We start from the raw sequence: 23359 nt of genomic DNA, 5'->3' as shown, positions 1-23359 counted from the left end.
CCCAGGCCGTGGTCTTTTGTGGAAGAGCCGCACTCAAGGGGCCAAAGAGCCTCATGTGGCTCGCGAGCTGCAGTTTGCCGGCCACTGTGCTGGGGGATCCACTCTGTGACGATTGCACATTAGCTCCCGGTGTCGCAGCTTCCACTGCCTTGTATCGGCACCTGGTTCTTATGCTTGTCATGGGTTCCTCCAAGTTCCTCAATCTTTTGGTTGGTGATCCCACTGCCCCCAACTGCCCACAGCCACTATGATTCATTTTTATTTCTGTATTGCTTCTGTCATTTCGGTGGGATGGGGGGGGGGGGAGTGAGGTACACACCAGTGTGTCCATAGCTATGTTAAACTTCAAGACATTTATTCTGCATTTAGAATCATTTCCTGAGAATAGGTTGCTAGAGATGGGGTGATTGCATCAGAGAGTGGGAACATTTTTGAGCTTGCTGAAACACGTTTGAAACTGCTTACTAGACAGCCGGGAGAGAGCCGAGTTCCAATCTTAATTCCTTCACTTGCCCGCTGTGGAACCTAAGTGAGTTAGGGAACTTCTCTGAACCTCAGTTTCCTTGTCAGTAAAATGGGCATGGCAATAGTACCAAAAAAATAAAGTGAAGCCCTAGGGTTTGGCTCAGTGGATAGAGCATCGGCCTGTGGACCCAAGGGTCCCGGGGTTCGATTCCGGTCAAGGGTACATACTTGATTGCAGGCTCCTCCCTCACCTTGGCCCTGGTCAGGGCTCATGCAGGAGGCAACCAATCAATGTGTTTCTCTCATATCGATATTTCGCTGTCTTCCCTTCTTCCTTCCACTCACTCTAAAAATCAATGGAAAAATATCCTTGGGTGAGGATTAAAATAAATAAATAAATAAATAATAATGGGAGGGTGTCCCCACGGCCAAGCCCATAAACAGTGCGTGATGGATGCTGTTAGTCAGCGTGGTTTCGAATGAGTGGTTTGTAGGCATCAAAGAACTGTGCACTCAATTAGGTGCTTGGAAAAGCACCCCCTGGATTGGTCACCGGCATTTCACACGCTCAGATAAATCACTTCCCAGCTTGGCACCTCCACCTCCAAAGACAGATCCTCCTTCCCACCTGTCTGTCTGCAAAGATTCACTGTGACACAGACATGCTTCCATCAGAATCTCAGGAAAGGCGAGGTCTCAGGACCAGCTTCAGACTGAGCGCCTACAAGCTGACTCCTCCCTCTGAACTCGGCCAAGGGCAAACTCCTGTGGAAGAAAATACCTGACCCGTATTCTGGGCCATCACCCAGAAATTTAAATCTTCCTCAGCTGAGATGTGGGTTCTCAGGACTTGCTTTTCCTATTTGTCAACTTATGAGCCAGAAATTCCCAGCAAACCTGCTGGGGGAAGCGGGCTGAGCCCTCCCCAAGGCCCAAGGGGGCGGGGGGTGGGGCGGGGGCGGCGGGGATGTTTCTGCTCTGCCCGGAGGAGAGGCCAGAGCGTGCTCTTGCTAGGACCTCTGAAGTCTCTGGCCCAGGGGCTCCACGTCCTGGGGGCCGGGGGTCAGGAAGCAGAAAGGGTGAGAATGTGGACAGAGAATCCGGCTCCCTGGCCCAGAGAGAGGTTTGTACTTGGAGAACCAAGGCAGGCCCAGCATGAGGCCAGCCAGGGCCCGCACTGTGAGAGCTCACCCAGGCAGGGTTCTGACAGGCGGGACCTGAGGCAAAGTGAGGGGTGGGGTGGGTGGGGCATTTGGAGAAATAACAGGAAGTGATAAGGCAAGCACAAGGTCTGAAAGGTGTATTTTAGTTTATCTTATTTTATTGTAAGGGATTTCACTTCACTTTTGTTTTGATTCAGTAAGTAGTAAACAAACAAGAGGCAGGTCTGAACGCGATGACGGAGAGCTGGCCTTTGCATAGTATGAGGAATCATGTTTGAATCTCTTCCTTCCTTCCCCTTTCCTGGCCCCAGAGCTGACAGCCACCTTAGACCCCACAGCCAGGTCCCGGCAAGGACTACGATGTCACCTCCATGAAGTATCAGGCCTCCTCCTCCTCCTCCTCCTCCTCAGAGTAACCACTCCCAGAATGCAAAGCGGGGTCTGGAGAGGTCCAGGGACTAGGCCTTGGCCACTCGGAGGAGCTGGTCTGAGCAGATTTGGCAGCGACGCAGCGGGCCCCGTCGGCTGTCACAGGAGCCGAGGGACATTCGGTGCCATTTGCACAGAGCCACATTTCCGACTTGAGTGAAAGAAGAATCTCGAACAATATATAGATTTTTCAGTGACTCGAGGCTTGCTCTTGCCAGCTCATAGAATAAAGCGTATTTTTACAGCTGGGAGGATGAGTCTCTGGAAGATGGCATTTACCATGGAAACGCTGACACAGCCTCTCACTCCCTTCACGGTGATTACAAACCTCGTTTCAATTTGTTTTTCTTTATTTTGAGCTGCCGTTGTTTGCAAGCCCATGAGGCCCTCTGGCTGTGACAGGAAAGGAAATGCTGCCCTCTGTCGGAAACAAGAGGGAAATGCTTTTGACCTGCTGCAAAGTGGTGCGAATCTGGGTTCGGGCGAACCTTGGGCACCGAGAAAACCTGGTGACAATCTTACCAGGAAAGAAATCCCTGCAGGACATACCTTGTTTCCTAGGGAAAGGCAGGCCCCGGAGAGAAAGAGGTAATAAAAGGTGCTTTTTATCAAACCAGAGGCCACTGGGGGATTCTGGGAGCAGGTGTGGACTCTGCACCTTGGGCATCAGCCGGCAGGGTTGGGAGGAAGCCAGTCGCTGGGTGCAGGCTGCTCCACACAAATGCTCGTGCACCTGTGGCCTGCTGGCCAGCACTGGCTCCAGCGGCCACAGGGGTCCTCGGGCCGAGATGCAGGTTGAGGCCTTGTCACCTTGAGACCCCAGGGGACTCCAGCAGCTACTTAGCTGCCTGCTGCACCCACTCATCATGATGACTTTTATTCTCCTTTATCGGCATATTTTATGACCCTGGAATTCGGGGGCGCGTACCCTCTGTTGATTCAAGGCTTGCTGTCTCTGCTGAACCAAAAGCTCAGGAGTCCTCCTAACTCTGTGGTCGGCAAACTGCGGCTCGCGAGCCACGTGTGGCTCTTTGGCCCCTTGAGTGTGGCTCTTCCACAAAACACCACGGCCTGGGCGAGTCTATGTTGAAGAAGTGGCGTTAGAAGAAGTTTAAGTTTAAAAAATGTGGCTCTCCAAAGAAATGCCAATCGTTGTCCTGTTGATATTTGGCTCTGCCGACCACTGTCCTAACCAAATGCCCAAGAACGTCTTTCTGCTCCCAGATGCCTTCACTGATGAGGAAATCCATGATGGACCTGGCCACACTTCTCATCCTGCGGGTGGGAGCGCAGCAGCCTGAGAGCTGAGGCGTTCTGATATTTCCCCACCAGCATGAGGCTTCCTTCAACCGCACAGATCCCAGCAGAATGTGGCCGGATGCATTTCCCCCATTCTGCCCACAGCCAGAGTGTCCCACAGACACCCGGTGGGCAGAGACCCTCCTCACGACAGGAGATCAGAGACCGAAGAAGGCTGGCAGGGCTGCTAGTAGCCATAGTACATTCTTAACGGTCATAGCACGCACCAGGATGTTACGGGCGCTGAGAAGTCCCGCACGGAAGAAATCCAAGGAACGTTGTTTTCCTCGGTGTTTCTCCTTTCCCCACCCGACCATGTCTTCCTGGAACATCTGCTACCATCCTGTAAAAGGTTAGCCTTTTACCTGTCCTTTTTTCCCCTTACTGGATCTGAAAAAAATTATTTTTATTTTACAGAAAGTTTTACATTGCACACTGTAGGAAAACTGGAAAAAGGCACATAAGCAAACAGGAGAGGAGAGTGTGGAGGCACAAGCACTGCGGAGGGAGTGAGTGTGGACGAGTGTGTGTCAGTGCTTAGCAGTCCTTCAGGCAGAGCGGTTGTCGTAGCGAGAGCCAGCCTGCATTCCCCACACTGACTACAGCTCTGTGACCCTGGTTCTAGGTGGCAGCTTCCATAAAATAAACCACCTCTCAGCCAACAATGGCTAGAGCACATGTGTCAAACACAAGGCCCGCGGGCCAAATCCGGCCGGCCAGGCCTTGCAATGTGGCCCGCACCGCGCTGTCATCACTGTACTCCGCTGTCAGTTTATGACATTGTCAGTTTATGACTGTTCAGTAAACCATTCGGCCCGCGATTTAGGCTGGATTTTAGATTTTGGCCCCTTCTCTGATTGAGTTCGACACCCCTAGGCTAGAGACTCATTTTGAATCGTTCCCGAAACCCCCAGGGAGAGGAACATTCCTTTTGATTCTCCCCCTTTCTTTGTTGGGATCCCTAGCGAAGGATCCAAAGAGGGACCGGTCGAGTTTTGTTCTTGTAAGGATTACTATAAACTCACGGGTTTCATCCCATCCATTGCCACGGCCATATACTGCACTGCGTTAATGTTGATGTCCTGGTTTTCCGTGTTTAGTCAGGGGGAGACCTTCTGGCTGACCCCTGGCTGCCTTTGGGAAGGTTCCGGTGATATTTGACAGCTTCCTCCTTTGCTTGCATGACCACGTGTCCCTCTGGTTGCCTCCCACATTCTCTGCCTCGGGTGTGGGATCGGCCATTTTCCAAGGAGCCCTGGTTCCTCTGGGAAATGATAGGGAAAGACAAACATTCGGGCCGGAAGCCCCTTCATTGCTTCAGGCCTTGTCAGCAAACGGGGCCACGAAACACTTTTTTAAAGAAATGCTTCTTTTAAGAAGGAAAGGATGACGTACTGATGTTTTCTGTTTAACTATAAGGTGATAGGGTTTTTCCACGATGGCATTTCTTTGATTGGAGCTCTTTCTTCTAATGCCCTACGAGCTTTCTTGTCCTCCTTTTTTTTTTTTTTTTTTTTTTTTGTTGTTGTTGTTGTTAATATATTTTATTGACTTTTCACAGAGAGGAAGAGAGAGGGATAGAGAGTTAGAAACATCGATGAGAGAGAATCATCGATCAGCTGCCTCTTGCACACCCCCTACTGGGGATGCGCCCACAACCAAGGTACATGCCCTTGACCAGAATCAAACCCAGGACCTTTCAGTCCCCAGGCCGACGCTCTATCCACTGAGCCAAACTGGTCCCAGCTCTTGTCCTCCTTAATGTGGGTGGTACAGAACCACGACCTAGACCCCCCGGGCTCAGGTCCGTCCTTGGCTTCCCTCCTCTTACGTTCCCATCTGAGCGCCTTCCCGCTCTGACCTGCGAGGAGTGGTCTGATCTTCCCCCGTTGGAGCTAACGTGGCGGAAATGAGGTGGCTTCCGGGGATGTGGTGAACGTCTTCCCACCCAGGACCTGCTCCAGGTCACAGGAGCCGCTAGGTTCCTTAACACCAGCCATTTCCATGCAAACGCCCCCCACCCTTCCCAGGAAATCACTCCTGGCAGGGACGCCTCTCCCAGGGAAATCACAGGCAAAGAAAATTAAATGAATATGATAGTTAAGGGCGTGTCGACAGAGGTCCCATCTCTGAGAGTCCCCTGAGACGAAGCTGAGCTTCCTTCCTTTCTTTCTTTCTTTCTCTCTCTTTCTTTCTCCCTCTCTCTCTCTCTCTCTCTCTCTCTCTCTCTCTCTCTCTCTCTCTCTCTCTCTCTTCTCTCTCTCTCTCTCTTTCTCTTTCTTTCTTTCTTTCCCTCATCCTTTCTTCTCTTCTTTCTTTCTTTTACAATCTGGTACAGGTTAAATTATGTTCCATGGCAACCTGCATCACTGGAGTTGTCATGGTTACAGGTGAACCTGAAAATGAGCTGTGACAGCCTGGGCTCTGAGCTCCAGGGCCTGCGTGCCTTAAAGACATACACCCTCATTTGTCTTCTTGTCCTGGCTAGAAAAGTCATGAGAATTGGTAGCATTGCCCAGCAAGGTGGAGCCTGCAGGCAGGTGTAGGCCAGGAAAAGGGAGGACCACTGGCCTCTTCAGATACGCGCCAGCCTCCAGAGTAGCGTCCCAGGACACACCACCCAATCTTCCCGTGCCTTCGTCTGCCACGCGCAGGGAGCAGTGGAGAGCAGCTCTCCACACGGAGAAGCTGTGAGTCATTCCTTAGATAAAAAGGTAAGGAATAATATCCTCCTTCATCTTTTCTCCTGGCCTGGCCTTGCCCCTCATAGCTCTCTCCGTTTCCGTGGTGACAAGCGCCTAATCACTGGTTTATTCCTGACTTGAATAGTCATTTGACTTCTCCAGTTTCACCCCATCACAGCCTCCTCGTCCTAATTCTATACTCATCCTCCTTCTCCCTTTTCTATTGGCCTTGACCTCGCCAGCTCAGAGATTCTGTTCTTTCATCAGCTCCCATGACCAGTTTCTACTGGGGTTGCATGGGTCCCTGTGAAGGGATAGAGGACACAGCTGGGGGTGCCTTCAGGTCCATGTTCACAGTAGGAGTACCTACCTTGTCTCAGTGCTATACCGCTCTCCGCTCTTCCTGGTTATGCTGTTTCCACAAGACAAAGTCATTTGGGAAACGTGCAGATGGTTTCCGGGGACTTCCGGTGTGCCATTTGCCAGCTTCCTGGCCCACGTCCAGTTCCATCTAGCTGAGACCTCAATAGTCTGACCCATGAAATAAGGGGATTGGACTAAGGCATTGCCGACGCCTCTTCTACCTCTGTAAGATGATGTCACCGTTCCCTGAGAGACTGTGCCGTTAGCTCCCATCACTGGGATAATTAGGCTGCCCCCAGTGGAATAAAGGAGATTCATCTTGAATCGTGTGAAAGCGTGCACCCATGGCAACAAGGAAAATCATGGGCTTATTTAAAAAAAAAAAATAGAGAATTGTCATTTAAAAGTGTCTGCCTTCACCAGTAGCCTAATGGATAAGGCATTGGCCTCCTAAAAGTGTCTGCCTTCATCTCAGAGGCACTTAAAGAGAGTGGCTGTGGCCAAAGCAGGTGAGTCAGCAACCTTATCCCAATCTATCAGCGATTCTCCTGAGAACTGTCACTTCCCGGATATGCTTCTTCCCCAAATTTCACTCGCCGCCTATTGGCAAGTGAAAGGGGCCGGTGACAAAACCATGTTCACGGTGACGTAACCAGGCAGAGCAATCAGCTCAGAGGGGGATACAGCCAAACGCGGACGGGGGAGCTCTCTGGAGGGTGAAAATTACGGGGGCTTTTAAATCGCCTCCTTTTAGCTTACTGTGGCCCTTACTGTTGCCCACAGCGTGTCATTGCTGCTTCTGTAAAGAAAACACAAAAGCTTTTTCAAAAGACCTTTTCTTTCCCAACGCGTACCCCCTGAGGCGTGTAAGCCTCGTGGGAAGGAGACTGTGTCACGGTGTCATTTCAGTAGCATGAGCAGGCTGGTTCCCTGGGGGCCTGTGTCTGGGCCGCCATGGCCTGCCCCTCCCTCCACCCACAGCGTCAGTCTGCAGGAAAACCAGGGGTCATTTCCGCACGGTTGGTTTCAGGCTTCTGTCTATGTAGAAACTTTGAGAAGGCCAGGGAGCTTTTCCAGCTTTGAATGCGTAAGGCGAACCTAAATCTTTTTACGTCAGTGTGCGGGGGGCCCGGGGGGGGGGGGGGGGGGAGCTTTCCCCTACCCGTCCAGGTTCTCTCAGCCGGTCTGATCATTGCATAGACAGGAGGCAGAGGAGCGAGAGGAAGTGACCAGATGGAATGGCATATGTACAAAGGAGGGTGTTTCGTACAGGGACGAACAGAGACCACGCATGCACCAGAGGTTCAGAGATGGGAAGGGGAAGGGGGGCATGTGAGACGGGCTGAGCTAAGGATGAGGCAAGGCCCCGGGAGGGGGCCTCCGAGGGAAGGACGGTCATTGGCTGGATGATGAGAAGAGCAGATGTTCAGTCATTAGCCGTTCTCCCTGCCCTCCAGATAAGCCATAAAAGCGTATCTTTCTTGCCCTGCCCGATTTGGCTCACTGCCTTGGCCTGTGGGCTGAAGGGCCCTGGGTTTGGTTCCTGTCAAGGGCATGTACCTGTGGTCAGGGCTGGTGCAGGAGGCAACCAATCGATGTGTTTCTCTCACATCGATGTTTCTCTCTGTCTTTCCCTCTCTCTTCCACTCTGTCTAGAAATCAATGAAAAAATATCTGTGGGTGAGGATTTTTTTTTTTTTTTAATTATTATCTCTAGTGATACTTCTTATTATGGGCAAGGCCCCTCACTTAAATTATTTTAGGGAAAGATAAAAATTTCTCCTGAGCCGACAGGGTCTCTATTTGCTTTCAGCTCAAATAATTCGCACGCCAAAGCAGCACATTTGGGAAGGACTGTTCTGAACCCCTTCAGATGCTTTCCTATTCTGTAATACAATGGGCATTATGATTTAATTTTTTAAAATATATTTTATTGATTCTTCACAGAGAAGAAGGGAGAGGGATAGAGAGCTAGAAACATTGATGAGAGAGAATCATCGACCAGCTGCCTCCTGCACACCCTCCACTGGGGGTGTGTCCACATGTGTGTCAAGAGGTTTTCCAACGTGTTGGGGCAATTGTTTCTGCCTGGAGGCTGATTTTTATTCTCAGTCTCTTAATGGACCTCAGAAACTCCATACCATACCATGGAGAAAAGACTTTTCCCAATAGGTTGGGTCAATTGTCTTCCCCCAGGCAAAAACTGCTTAGATAGCAAAGATGGCCTGCCCAGCATGAGGGAATGACTCCGCACAGGAAGCCAAGGTGTCTGCCTTCTGAGCTCCAACCCCAGAGCCCCCAACCCTGGCTTCTGCTCACACAGCTCCAGGCCACTCTGCCTTCCTGCTGCCAGAGCAACAAATGAATGGCTGAGCTGGAAAGTTTGTGTGTGGGCCCTTTAAGAGGGTGCCTGCATTTCCAATCATCTCTCTCTGGCAGATAGCAACCCTGCTACTTTTCAGAGCCAGGTGTTATTGGGCACCTTTCTCAGTGCTGGTGCTCCCTGCTGGGAGGCCCAGTAAAGGGGGGGGGGGGAGAGAGGGGGGATTAGACCCCAGAATTCTCAATGGCAACACCCCCCTCCAACCACCGCTGAGATATCCCTCCAGAACTTCAGCTGCTGTGTGTGGGAGTCCAGCCAGCCCTTTCTCGTCTCCATCCTTCCTACCAGTCTCTATGTGGTCTCTGCTTTCTGTCCTTGGTTATCAGAGTTCTCTCCAGCTAGTCTCTCAACGTGATCTTAATTTGCTTTTCCCTAACGGATAGTGATGTTGAAACTCTTTTCATGTGTTTGCTATATATCTATGCTCATCAGTAAAATATGTACCCATGTCTTTTGCTAATTTTTAAATTTATGGCCCAGGGCACAGTTTGTTTTAATGCATGTATGATGGGTGCTTAAGAGAATGTGTGTAACATTGTTGTTTGATGGGCTATTCTGTCAATGTCAATTAGATCCTGTTGATTTGAGCTTTTCTATATTCCTGGTGACTTTCTATCTAGTGGTCCTATCAGTTGTTGAGAGAAGAAAGTTAAAGTCTCCAACTACAACTGCAGATGTGTCCATTACTGTCAGTACTGGGTTGTTTTATTTTGAGATTCTATTGTTAGGTACATTCATATTTAGGATTATTATGTCTTCTTGGTACATTGACTTGTTTTTAATAATCATTACATACAATCCCTTTTTTAAAAATATATTTTTATTGATTTCAGAGAGGAAAGGAGAGAAACATCAATGATGAGAATCATTGATCGGCTGCCTCCTGCACGCTCCCCACCCAAGCATGCGCCCCTGACCAGAATTGAACCAGGGACCCTTCAGTCCGCAGGCCAATGCTCTATCCACTGAGCCAAACCAGCTAGGGCACATGCAATCCCTTTTTATCCCTGCTAATTTTAATAGATCTTGATTCTGTTTTGCCTGAAATTAATAAAGCCACTCCAGCCTTTTAATTTATTATAATTATAAACAATACTGGTCAACCCTTGCATTCATCCATTTACTGTTAGGATTTCTTGGTTGGAGGAGGGCTACATGTTTTTAAAGACTTTTGACTATATTGTCAATTGCCCTGCAAAACTTTACCAACTTACTGCCTCCATACCTGGGTGTTATCATTTAAAATAATTATAAAACCAAGATGGGTTTTCCCCAGCTCAATAACTGTTTGAGAGATCTGGTTCTCTGCATACTCACCAGCATTAGTTATTGCTGTTATTTTTTCCCCTCCTAAGCTCAGTGTGGGTGGAGGTAGTCATGGCCAGTGCACATTTAAATGAGTGAAGTTAAAATCTTATCCTAGCAAAAGGCCAAAGTGCCTAAAATTCATAAATCAAGAGCTGGGGCATGTGTATATTTCAAGCATTGGGAGTAAATGCCAGATGCAGCAGCCGGGAGAGTTAGGATTAGTCACCCTTAAGGAGTTGGGCAGACCGGGCGGGTTAGGGTGAGGCTGGCAAAATTGGAGTGATGCTGAATTATTTAAGTACCTCGTCATATCACACTGTTTAAAGCATGTGAATGTATTACTTACTTTGATTTTATAAACGCCATCTGGTTGTTCTCGGGTTTTGTTTGTCTTTTTATGATTTGGATAGAGAATTGGTCTTAGTGATTAAATTTATGAAATACTCTTTTTATTTTTACAGAGAGGAAGGGAGAGGAATAGAAACATCCATGAGAGAGAAATATCAATCAGCTGCCTCCTGCACGCCCCCTAACTGGGGTTGTGCCTGTAACCAAGGTACATGTCCTTGACCGGAATGGAACCCAGGACCCTTCAGTCCCCGGGCCGACGCTCTATCCACTGAGTGGTTGTTGGTTTAACTTGCATTTAAATGTATTATCAGGACTCCCGTAATTGTATAATACAAACTCAACACCAAGCAAAACAACCTCTCCGGGAGCAAACTACAACTCCCAGGATCCCCCGGGTGGAAGAGGTGGTCTGTTCTCTGGTTCCGAACTACAACTCCCAGAATTCCGGCCAGGCTGGCTCCGCGGGGCAGATGCGCGGCGGGCCCCGGTGAGCCCGGCGGCGGCGGGGACGGAGGCGGCGGCGGCGGCGGCGGCGGCGGCAGCGGCCGGCGGGCGCGGTGCTGCCTGCGCTCCCTGCCGCGGCCTCCAGGCCCGGAGCTGGCGCCGGGTTCGGCCGAAGCTGCCGCTGCAGAACGCGCTCCTGAACGCGGGCGCGGAGGTGGCTCCAGCCCCGCGGCGCCCCTCCCGCAGGTGAGCCGCGCGCTGGGGGCTGGCGAGGGCTCCGGGGCTCGGGGGCCTGGCTGCGAGGTGGAGGATGGGTCCCCGGACCCCCCCTGAGAGGGGCGAGGAGGCCGCTGGGTCCCGGGGTGCATGGGAGCCGGGGGGAGTTTGCAGAACAGAGGGATGACGTGTGATGCGGGCTGCAGTGGGCGCGGGAGGGGGCAGGGGTCGGGGGACGCTGCCCTTGCGCGTCCTGGTGCCCTGGCGGGGCCAGGCACCGGCATCGCGGCCCCTAGCCGGGGAGGTGATGGCGCGGTGAGGCGCCGTGGCGGGAGCCAGGTGCGGTGTGCGGGGCGGGCCTGGCCTCCCCAGCTCCCTGTGCAGGCAGTGTGTGCACAGGCCTGCCGCCCGCCCCTGGGCCACTGGGGTTCAGCAGGGCCTGCTGTGTGCCTGTGATTGGCGGGCCTGGGTAGCCTCCGGGGATGGAAGTGCTGTGCCAGGGGCCGAGGTCCTCAGGCCAGAGCCCTGCACTCGGTGGTGGGCACCCTGGGTCTGGTTATGCCAGCCGGCTCGCAAAGCCTTCTCTTGGGGGAAGCAAGCCGGGCATGGCGAGGGTTACCAGGTGAGCTTGACAGGACTTGGCATAAGAATACAGAACAGGATTCCTTCACCAAGCGTCGACTGTTACACGTGCAAACCATTCAGATCCTGATAGCTATTAGCCGTGTGCCCCTCAGCAAGCCACTTACCCTCTCAGAGCCTGGCTCCGCCTCTGCCACGTGGGAATAAAGGTCCCCGCACGCTGTGGCCGCTGTGGCCGCGGTGTGGCGGGCTGTCCTGTCCAAGCAGTGCCGCCTCTTCCCAGCGGGCCTTGCTCTAAGCACTAAGCAGAGGCTGCTAGTGAACGGACTGTGCTCACCAGCACATTGAGTTCCCAGGTGCCTCCTTCCCCAGGGATCCTGGTCACTCTCAACCTGGGTGTCCGTGGGTAGTCTCCTGGACTCAGCACTCGGTAGCCTTTTTTTTTTTTTTTTTTTAATATATTTAATTGATTTTTTACAGAGAGGAAGGGAGAGGGATAGAGAGCTAGAAACATCGATGAGAGAGAAACATCGATCAGCTGCCACCCGCATGCCCCCCACTGGGGATGTGCCCGCAACCAAGGTACATGCCCTTGACCGGCATTGAACCTGGGACCCCGCAGTCTGCAGGCTGACGCTTTAGCCACTGAGCCAAACCGTTTTCGGCTTTGGTAGGCTTTTTCAGTGTTTCTCTCTCCCTCCATCTCCCTTTCTCTAAAATAAATAAATAGATGACGGGTAGGTAAATGGGGTGAACTAATGAACCTGAAAGGCGGAACCTACAAATGACATCAGAGGCTTTGGAGTCAGACGCGGGCTCAAACCCCAGCCCCTCCACTTCCTAGCGGCGCGACAGTGGGCAGCTCCGGGTCCTCCGATGTGAAGGAGGGTGCCCACCCCTGCTGTGGGTTTGTGGGAAAGAATGAAGGCGCCCGGCGTGGAGCGGGCGGGCGGGCGCCTGTGAGCGGGAGCTGTCCTGCCATGGCCGAGGCCGGGAACAGTAGCGTCAGGCAGGGTGCAGTGCCTGTGCTGTGCCTTTGAATGCGTGAGGCCGCCCTGAGAAGGAGGCGTAAGTGCGTCTTTCTCAGACTAGGAAATGGAGGCTGGCAGGGGTTAAGAATCGGCCGAGGCACAGTGTGTTCTGCGCAGAGGAACGAGCTCGGTGCGGCACCGTTCAGATGACGGGTCTGAAGCCGTCAGGCTCTCAGAGGCGGAGCGCGGGGGTGGCGGCTGCCGGGGGCTGGAGGGAGGGACACGGGGAGGCATTAGGCAAAGGCTGCAGCGGCTCAGGGTCCAAATGACCCGCAGGTAGCAATGCTTATATGTTATCACACGCTTAATACTTCCCAAGAGGATAGATCTGGCGCGTTTTGTCACAAAAAGGAACCCTCAGAGGGCAGGAGGAGGAAGCTTTTGGAGGTGACGGGTGGGTCCTGGCGTGTAGATGAGGCCGATGGTTTCGTGGGTGGGCACGTCTCTCCGAGCTCATCTGGGTGTAGACATGAATCACGCACAGCCCGCTGTGCGTCAGAAGGAAGAAGAGGAGACGGTCCAGGGTCACGCTGCTGCTAAGCAACAGGCCGGGAGCTCACATCCTGGCATCTCGGCTGCAGAACAGGAGCCCGGACCCTCTGGCTTGTGAAGCGCGGGTGTGCCCGGGGCCGCCTTCCGTGTGAGGACCGGGGTGGGGGGTGGGGGTGCGCCGGACCCTGCAGTCCTGGCAGCCTGGGAGGCCCTGGCCCGGTCGGAGGTCCTGAGAGGCTGGCGGAGAGGGATCCTCCCGCCCAGGGAGTGATCTGGAAGGTGCAGTGTTAGGAAGAGTCAGCCGAAGTCACGTGCAATCCGGGGGAGACCTGGAGAGCGCGGTTAGGAGACGTACTTACTGTCTTGTTTCGGGGCTGGGAAGGCGCTCAGAGCTGTGGGGTGGGCCACTCGTGAGCCGGGGAGGTGATGGGGAGCTCTGGACCCGGCACCCCGCTGTTTGCCTCTCGGCCGCCTGTGAGAGCTCACACCGCCTCTCACCACCTCTCTTAGAACGAGCTGGAGCACATCATCTCGCAGGGTTCTTTTTAGCCCTAAAAAGGGGGATTCTGTAGTTCTAAATTGGCGGCTTACCCCTCCCAGCACGGCCTAGGGCAGGGGGGGTCCTGGACACTGCAGTGTGCACCCACACTTCCCTGGGGGAGAGAATGGCCCCGCTCCCTGAGCCTCCTGCCACGGGGGTAGCGCTGTGCCTGGCCAGGAAGCCTTGGGTGGCTAAGTTCCAGGTGAGGGCCCTGGGCCCAGAGCGCTCCACAGCTGCCCTGCCCCCGAGTGATACAACTCACTGCTCTGAGGGCTGCCTGCTTCTCTGCCGCTAGTGGTTCCTCTGAGTCTGGGGGCAGGACCCCGGGCCCTGGCCAGGCGGCTCGGTTGCTTGGAGCATCGCCCGGGGCACCAAAAAGTGGCAGGTTTGGTTCCTGGTCAGGACACGTATCCAGGTTGCAGGGTTTGATCCCCTGTTGGCAGCCGATGGAAGTTTCTCTCTCACATTTGATGTTTTTCTCTCTCCCTAAAATGAATGAAAACATTCATCCTCGGGTGAAGATTAAAGAAAAAAAAAAAATGGAGATGATACTACCGTAGTACGGGCAAGGAGAGCTTTTGTGAGGCTTCCATGAAAGGGGACAGGAAAAGGGTGAGGACCCACCTGCTGGGCACCCTGGGATCTGGCAGGCACCGCCCACCTTAGCCTGCAGAGGGCCTTACAAGTGGCTGCCTGAGCTCATGGGCCTCCACCGGTGACACCCGGGTCCCTAGAGCTTCCTCCCCCTGCTTTCCCCTGGCGCGGCCCGCGCTGCCCTGCAGCCTGCGCTCCCAGGTTCTGCCTGTCTCATAATGCAGGGCCCGCTCAGCTGCACGTGGCTTTGGGTCTGGCCACCTCTGCCCGAGGCTGGGTGAAGAGCCCACAGCTTAGTGGTTTCAGGACTGGCTTGGTGGGCAGATGTGATAACTGGGCAGTGATGCCTGCTGGAGACAGAGATTTGAGTGGTCATTGCTACACATGGGGACATGTCAACATGTAACAGAGCTGTTCATCCTATCCTCCATGACCTCCAAAATCCTGCTCAAACCCCCCCATCCCCCCGCTACCCCCCCCCCCCATGTCACCTTCCTGGCTGGCTGCAGCCCCAGCCAGCGGTTTCCTGGGGGCGCCTGTGTGCTGCTGCCCACACTGCCCACGTCCTGGGGAGCGCTTTGTGCTTCCTACAGTGACCAAGTTGTCTTCGGATCCTCTTGAGGCTTCAGCCCCTCAGACCGGGCCCAGGGGCCCCTTGGATGTGTGTCCACTTTGGGACCCGAGCATCCCCTGAAAGGACTGCTTTTATTGGAATTTGCAGTGTCACCTGGGAAAATGGATGCGGGCATGTTCTGTGTCACCTGGGGGAGCATCCCAGCAGACTCACAGGATTGTTCCCTGCATGCATCCCCGTTCATGGCCACACGGGGGCGCCGTCGCGCTGCTCTCTGAGGCCAGAGAGGCCCACACAGGCCGGCCTAACCTGCAAGTGATCACGGTGCCAAGCAAAAGCCAGGTGATGGTAGAGAGGCTGTGTGATCAAAGGCTTCTGCATTTGGGGGGCGGGGGGGGGTGTCTGGTGAGAAGGATGCAGGTGAGGGTGGACCCCCTCTGCCTGCTCGACACTCTTGCCTGTGCTGAGAACCTCGGAGTCTTGGCTGTCACACATCTCACCAGAGTTCTCTTGGGGTGCCCTTCTCTGAAGGTGTTGCCTACCTGTGTGTTGATAAGGAAGTCGAGTCACAGCACCGGCTGTTAATGTGGCTGAGCTTTGCCCTTGACCCCGGAGCGAGGAGGACTCTTAGCCGAGTGCTAACTACGCTTGCCCAGTGAAACGTGAAGTTTTACAAGGAGCACTCAGAGGCTGCCAACGTCCTGGCCAAGGGCAGATACTCCGCTCAAAACACCTGTAACTGTTTGTCTAACATAGGGACACCTGTGAGCAGTATGGTGCCAGTCTCCTTCTTAGATGCTGCCTCCAGCAACAGGAGCGGGGGAGGCAGGAGGGAGGGGGGTTAGGGGAGAGGTCATTCTGAGGACGTGTGAGTTATCAGGACTTGTTTGCACTTTATTAACAGTGTGTGAGACATGTCCGTGCAGAGGGAGAGCCTCCGTGGTTCAGCATGAGCCATTCAGGCTATATCTAGGGCAGTGGCTCTTGGGCCCCTTGAGGGTGGCTCTTCCACAAAATACCACGGCCTGGGCGAGTCTATTTTGAAGAAGTGGCGTTAGAAAAAAAGTTTAAGTTTAAAAAATGTGGCTCTCCAAAGAAACTTCAATCGTTGTCCTGTTGATCTTTGGCTCTGTGGACTAATGAGTTTGCCGACCCCTGATTTAGGATGAAAACACTTCTCAATGGCAAAAGAAGGTTATACTTTTCGATGAGAATCAGGCACAGCCCTTGGAAGTAAGATGGTTAGAAAGTTATGTAAGGCCTCGTGTGGGCACCGTCTTGGCCTGGGCCCCGCTAGGTCTCCTGCAGCCCGCTCCTGGAGGGGTGACCAGCGGCCGGCCGCTGGTGTGGCTGTCCTGCAGGTGGGCACGCAGGTGAGGCCAGCAGTCCCAGCTCTTGGGCCTACATAGCATTCTCATTCAACTTGAATAGTTGCCATAAGTTATAAGTGAGCACATTTGACATTTTAAAAACATATATTTTTATTGATTGTAGAAAGGGAGGGAGGGAGGAGAGAAGTAGAAACATTCATGATGAGAGGGAATCATCGACCGACTGCCTCCTACATGCCCCACCCTGGAGATCAAGCCTGCACACGAGGCACAGGCGCCCTGACCAGGAATCAGACTGTGACCTCCTGGTTCACAGGGTGATGCTCAGCCACTGCGCCACACCGGCTGGGCACAGCTGCCATGTTAAGTGGATTTCTGGCTTCCTGGAAAGACCAGCAGAGTAGCGTGATGGACTGAATTGTGTTCCCACAGATTCCTATGATCAAGCCCGAACCCCCGCGGTGACTGTATTCGGAGATTGGGCCTTTAAGGTCATGAGGGTTAAATGGGGGCGTAAGGGTGGGCGCTGGTCTGGCAGGGCCAGTGTCCTCATGAGAAGAGGGAGAGAGACCAGAGGTGTCATTCTCTGGGCACAGTGAGGAGGTGGCCGTCTGCAAGCCAAGGCCAGAGGCCTCGGGAGAAACCAAACCTGCCAACGCCTTGATCTTGGACTTGTAGCCTCGGGGACTGGGGGAAAGGACATGTGTCTGTGGGTTAAGCCGCCCAGGCAGCGGCACCGCGTTACGGCCGCCCGAGCAGACTAATGCCAGCCCTCACGCTCCTGAGCTCCCACCCGGGAGGTCCGTCTCCGGGTCACACAGCCACCCCTGGCTTCTCTCTCCCATCTGGCTCTCGGTGCCAGTAAGCCTGCGAGTTTGTACCCTCTGCTCTAGGCCTACACTCCTTGGAGCCTTCACTCCTTATCAGATGCCGAGGCCCCTGTGAATGACCCCTGAGCCTGTGTGTGCAGCTGGCCAGCACGCACCCCACCTCCCGAGGTGGGGCCTGCGCCCTGAGCCAGATGCCCAGCCTCAGATGGGGGGCCCCCTGGCGGGTGGCACCCCCACCCCGGTCGCCCAGCTCTTACTGTGCCTGCAGGCGTGGCAGCATCCGTAACACCTACCTCAGAGCCTCTTGGAACAGGTGGATCCTGGAAGGGGGTTCCCGTGGCGGTCCGAGAGCTGAGCGAAGCAGTTTGGGGAATGAACTGGCAGCATCCTTCTGTCTGCCTGGCAGAGCGTTCTTGGGCATATTTTAGTCCCTTATTTTCCTCCCCCCCCCCCTTTCCTTTGAAAAACAGTCTTCCTCTACCATGCTTTGTCTTGAAAGGACTCGGGGGTAAAATTTGCACTCGTTTCCAGTGACCACGAATGGGGGAGTGAAGAAGGAAGACCAGGAAGGGGACAGGGGTGTGTGTCAGGCCTGTTACCACTGTGGGCAGCTGCTTAGAACTTAGAGGACCCAAGCTCTCTCCCCCCACCTCCCTCTCTCCCGTCCCCCCTCCCCCGAGGATGGTGTCTGCATTTGTTCCCATCAGACCTTGGTGCAGGCTGCCTGGCCTGAGGGGTCAGGTTAGAAATGCAGGCACGTGAACACCACACTGTCCAGCAGGACGTGGTGTCCATCCCCAGCAGACCATCCTTTCCACGCCTGGCTCCCATAAGCATTGCCCACTGCTTATTGGGACTGGCCACTGCTCACACAGCCCCCCGAGGTGAGAGAAAACCGCCACCTCCCCACAGCCCCTCTGGCCAAGCTTGCCTTCCCCACAGGGCACCTCGGGGGGCAGGTGGCAGGATGCTCGCGAGAGATGTGAGGCCCGGGGCTGAGGTGCCCACTCCGGTTGGAGGTGGGTCTTTCCTCTCCCCTCGACTCGTGTTCCTGGGGGCCTTGCTTTCTCATACTCCCTGGGTGTGTTCCTTTTAGCTTTCATTTCTGTTGGAAGCCGTTCTTGTCTGTGATCAGAGCAAAACGTGCATCGGCTCCTGCCCACACGTCCGCCTCTCATCCCCTCAGGAAGGGCTTTTCATTTTTTCTGAATACCGATTTATGGCTCCTTCACTTTGCAGGATCCTGTCATTTGTATGAGTGATTTATTTGACTCTTCATTGTTTCCTTTTTTGGTCAAAGCAAGTTAAGTGGCCAAGCCCAAAGTCAAGGTAGAGAGATGTGTACTGTACCCTGGAAGCAGTGGGGAGGAGTATTTTTTAAATTGATTTCAGAGAGGAAGGGAGACGGGGAGGGGGAGAGAAAGATATATATATAGATAGATATACAGATAGATAGATATACATATATAGATAGATAGATATACATAGATAGATATACATATATAGATAGATATACATAGATAGATATACATATATAGATAGATAGATATACATAGATAGATAGATATACATAGATAGATAGATATACATATATAGGTAAATAGATATACATATATAGGTAGATAGATATACATATATAGATAGATAGATATAGATATATATACATATATATATATATAGAGAGAGAGGCGGGGGAGGGAGAGGGAGAGAGAGAATATCATTGATCAGCTGCCCCCAGCACACCCCACACTGGGGATCAAGTCCGTAACCTGGGCACGTACCCTGACCCAGGAATCGAATCGTGACCTCCTGGTTCATAGGTGGATGCTCCACCGCTGAGCCATGCTGGCTGGGCAGGAGTGAGTCCTCTCGAATAACAGTCTCATCCGCTGTGCCGCCAGTGTGCCTCACGGTGCCCGGTCCCCTGTAGCTGGGACAGGAGCCGAGCCCCATGCCTGGCCCGCGGCAGGAGCTTAAGGCGACTGCAGACAGACTGTGCCAACAGCCGTTTCTTCTCCTCCTTCCCGCAGGCGATGGCCGGCCGGCGCTCAGGGTGCCGCAGGGATGGCTGAAGCCCGGCAGGCCGGGGCCACTCACCGGCGACCGTCGCCTCACTAGGTTCCGTCAGGATGCAGCTCTCGGCCGTGCTCAACGCCCTGCTGGCGGCGGTGCTGGCGGCCGTGCTGTGGAAGCACGTGCGGCTGCGGGAGCACGCGGCCGCCCTGGAGGAGCAGCTGGCCCCGGGCCGCCAGGCCCCCGCGGCCCCGCCCGCCGTCGACTACCCGAAGGCGCTGCAGAGCCTGGCGGAGGGCGGCACGCGCATGGTGTGCACCGGCCGCACCCACACCGACCGCGTCTGCCGCTTCAAGTGGCTCTGCTACTCCAGCGACGCCGAGGAGTTCCTCTTCTTCCACGGCAACGCCTCCGTGATGCTGCCCAACCTGGGCCCGCGGCGCTTCCAGCCCGCCCTGCTGGACCTGTCCTCCGTGGAGGACCACAACGCCCAGTACTTCAACTTCCTGGAGCTGCCCGCCGCCGCCCTGCGCTCCCTGCCCAGGCCCGTGTTCCTGCCCGACGTGGCGCTCATCGCCAACCGCTTCAACCCCGACAACCTCATGCACGTCTTCCACGACGACCTGCTGCCCCTGTTCTACACGCTGCGCCAGTTCCCCGGCCTGGCCCGCGGCGCCCGGCTGGTCTTCATGGAGGGCTGGCCCGAGGGCGCGCACTACGACGCCCTCTACCAGCTGCTCAGCCCCAAGCCGCCGCTGCTGCGGGCGCAGCTGAAGGCCCTGGGCCGGCTGCTGTGCTTCCCCCGGGCCGTCGTGGGCCTCTCCAAGACCACCACCTGGTACCAGTACGGCTTCGTCCAGCCCCAGGGCCCCAAGGCCAACATCCTGGTCTCGGGCCAGGAGATCCGGCGGTTCGCACAGTTCGTGGCGGACAAGCTCAACGCGAGCCAGGCCGCCGCCGCGGGGCGGCCCCTGGGCGAGGAGTACATCCTGGTCTTCAGCCGCACCCAGAACCGGCTCATCCTGAACGAGGCGGAGCTGCTGCTGGCGCTGGCCCAGGAGTTCCAGATGAAGACGGTGACGGTGTCCCTGGAGGACCACGCCTTCGCCGACGTGGTGCGGCTGGTCAGCAACGCCTCCATGCTGGTCAGCATGCACGGCGCCCAGCTGGTCACCGCCCTCTTCCTGCCCCGGGGGGCCACCCTGGTGGAGCTCTTCCCCTACGCCGTCAACCCCGACCACTACACCCCGTACAAGACGCTGGCCGGGCTGCCCGGCATGGACCTCGGCTACGTCGCCTGGCGGAACACGGCGCCCGAGAACACGGTCACGCACCCCACGCGGCCCTGGGACGAGGGAGGCATCGCCCACCTGGACCCGGCCGAGCAGGCCCGCATCCTGCAGAGCCGGGAGGTCCCGCAGCACCTCTGCTGCCGGAACCCCGAGTGGCTGTTCCGCATCTACCAGGACACCAAGGTGGACATCCCGTCCCTCATCCAGGCCATCCGGCGCGTGGTGAAGGGCCGGCCGGGGCCGCGGAAGCAGCAGAAGCAGAAGCAGGTGGTCAGCCTGTACCCGGGCAAGGTGCGGGAGGCGCGGTGCCGGGCGGCCGTGCAGGGCACCTCGGAGGCCCGCCTCACCGTCTCCTGGCAGATCCCCTGGAACCTCAAGTTCCTGAAGGTGCGGGAGGTGCGGTACGAGGTGTGGCTGCAGGAGCAGGGGGAGAACTCCTACGTGCCGTACATGCTGTCCCTGCGGAACCACACCTTCACCGAGAACATCAAGCCCTCCACCACCTACCTGGTGTGGGTCCGCTGCATCTTCAACAAGCTGCTGCTCGGGCCCTTCGCCGACGTGCTGGTGTGCCGCACGTAGCCAGGCCCCCCCACCCCCCCCCAGCTCCGTGTCCCCGCGCCCGCTGTCCCCCGTGGCGGCTTCCAGGAATTGTGTGTGTGTGTGTGTGTGTGTGTGTGTGTGTGTGTATTTATTGAGCAGGCCTGCCCTGGGCCTGTGCCCCCCGTGTCTTCTCACTGCCTCTGGGGCGTGGGGTTTGCAGCACTCCCCTGTGCCCTGCTGTGGTGGGACACCCCCCTCCTCCACCCCCAGCCCCTTCTCCCTCCTGAGCATCCATTCCCCCGGAGAAGGTCCTTAGGGGAGGAGAAGGAAGGTAAGAATCCCCGGGAACCTCTTGGGCCGAGGGATCATGCTGTTCCTTACATGCATGTCTTTCTGGCTGCTACCTGGGTTGGAAATGGCGAGTAATCACGGTGGTTTGGGCAAATGGTTCATCAGCTTCCATCACTGTAAAATCCACCTGCATCCATTAAAGGATTGTTAACATCTTAGTCAAGTCTTTTTATTGGACGGTAGGATGTGGAGCCCCTTTGTTTTTTTCTTTCTTTTTTTAAATCCTCACCCTTTCATTGATTTTGAGAGAGAGGAAGGAAGAGAAACATTCATATGAAAGAAACATATGTCACTTACCTCCCATTTGTGCTCCAACTGGGGATTGAACCCACACCCTTTGGGTGCATGGGACGACGCTCCAACCAACGGAGCCACGTGACCAGGGCAATTCTGATCTTGATTGTTCCAGCAAAACTGGGTTTAATCAACAGAGGAGATTTGGACCCTCACACTGCCTCATGGCATCCCGGCCGGCCAGCAGAACTGGCTGCAGTGAGTGCCTGAGAGAGGCACTGTCATCTCTGGTAGAACTGGAGCTCGGGTGGTCTCCTTTGGAGAGAAATGCCCTTTTTAAAAACGCATGTTTTTGTATTGATTTCAGAGAGGAAAGGAGAGAAAGAAACATCAGTGATGAGAATGAATCATTGATCGGCTGCCTCCTCTGCATTACCTTCCCCCTCCCCCCCTTGGAATCAAGCCTGCAACCCAGGCATGTGCCCTCACTGGGAATCGAACCATAACCTCCTGGTTCATAGGTTGACACCCAGCCACTTAGCCACACTGGCTTGGCTGGGAGATGCCCTTTAATCCTGATTGTCAACCAAGGGGATGTGGCATCCACATGAAAAAGTTCAATCAGAAATCTCAGACACTGCTGTTGGGGGGCGGGGAGGGAAGGAGGCTAAAAATGGTGCAGCCATGGGGCAAACCATTTGGCGGTTCCCAGTAAAGATGAGCACACATCTCAGCTACCACATATCGCAGCAATTCCACTTCTAGATAGACTAGTATACCCATAAGGATGCCAGTCTCTTCAAGAAGATGTGTATAAAATATTCCCAGCTCTGACCAGACAAAAACTAAACCACCCCAGGGGCCATCGGCGGGTAAATTCACGCAGAGGACACAGCAATTGAAGAATGAACTGTGGGCATGTGCGACAATGTAAACCTCACAGACATAGATGAGGGGCCCAAAAGAATATATGCCACAGGCTCCGTTATATGAACTCCCAGGACAGGAAAACAAGTCTGGGGCAACAGGTCAGCGCCGTGGTACTAGAAAGAGGTCAAGACTGGAGGTACAGGGGAACTTGGGAATGTTGATCAGGGTCGTGGTTCCACAACAGCTGTCCACGCAGGCAACCATCTGCTTATACTCGAGACCTAGTGCACTTGACACACTTCATACATGCACGTTACACCTCAGTGAAACAGGAAAAACTCAGCTCATGTACTGGAAAACCCATGTGTGTCTCCTCCAGCTCCTTGGTAATTAGGCTGCCACATCCATCCCCCAATCCCCAGCTCAGCTCCCCCAAGGAGGTGCCCACAGGCTAGGAGCTCAGGGTGGCAGAAGGAGCTCCAGGAATGGCTCGCTGGTGCAATGAGCCAGTGGGTTTCTGCCTATGTCCAGTTTCCCTTTCCCAGATTTGAAGTCCTGCCTTATGTGAAACGTAGTCCTGGTATTTTTTTTTTTTTTCTCTTAAGAGATGTTTAGTTAATTTATGGTGAAACACACATCTTCTGTGTAGAGTCCCATGGGTTTGACAGATACATCCATCCAGGTGTGCTCATCCCGCATGGTGAGGATTGATCTATGACCCCCGTATTTGTGCTTTTTACACTTCAGAAATTTAGTAGGCAAGAATTATTTCTTTGTTATTATATAGGAACTATGGGGGGGGGGGGGTTGCTTTGTTTTTGTTACTCCTCACCCAAGGATGTTTTTCCATTGATAGAGAGAGTGGAAGGGAAGCAGAGCGACAGAGAAACATCAATGTGAGAGAGACACATCGATTGGTTGCCTCCCACATGTGGCCCTACCATGGCTGGGGATCAAGCCTGCAATCAAGGTATGT

The 23359-nt window shown here is 54.4% G+C and overlaps 1 protein-coding gene across 3 annotated transcripts; it reads left to right on the top strand.

Annotated features, from left to right (window-relative positions):
- Positions 1-10960: 10960 nt before the first annotated feature.
- POMGNT2 (protein O-linked mannose N-acetylglucosaminyltransferase 2 (beta 1,4-)) lies at positions 10961-21437 on the top strand. 3 transcript variants are annotated; one of them, XM_084903202.1, is made up of 3 exons: positions 10961-11135; positions 15067-15261; positions 19111-21437. In XM_084903202.1, the coding sequence occupies exon 3, from the start codon at positions 19210-19212 to the stop codon at positions 20965-20967; it is 1758 nt and encodes a 585-aa protein (XP_084759328.1). In that variant the 5' UTR covers positions 10961-11135; positions 15067-15261; positions 19111-19209; the 3' UTR covers positions 20968-21437. The 3 variants fall into 3 exon arrangements, with proteins under 3 accessions (XP_084759328.1, XP_084759327.1, XP_084759329.1); XM_084903203.1 differs by lacking the exon at positions 10961-11135 and adding an exon at positions 14267-14363; XM_084903201.1 differs by lacking the exon at positions 15067-15261.
- The last annotated feature ends 1922 nt before the right edge of the window (positions 21438-23359 follow it).

Source organism: Pipistrellus hanaki, assembly GCF_964339955.1.
Source record: "Pipistrellus hanaki genome assembly, chromosome: 13".
NCBI classification, from domain to species: domain Eukaryota; kingdom Metazoa; phylum Chordata; class Mammalia; order Chiroptera; family Vespertilionidae; genus Pipistrellus; species Pipistrellus hanaki.
The sequence above is the reverse complement of the archived record's forward strand: the minus strand, read 5'-3'. Positions and strand labels throughout refer to the sequence as shown.

Bases quoted from the DNA above. Each gene is read 5' to 3' on its own strand.
- POMGNT2 (XM_084903201.1), top strand. From the start codon at position 19,210: ATGCAGCTCTCGGCCGTGCTCAACGCCCTGCTGGCGGCGGTGCTGGCG.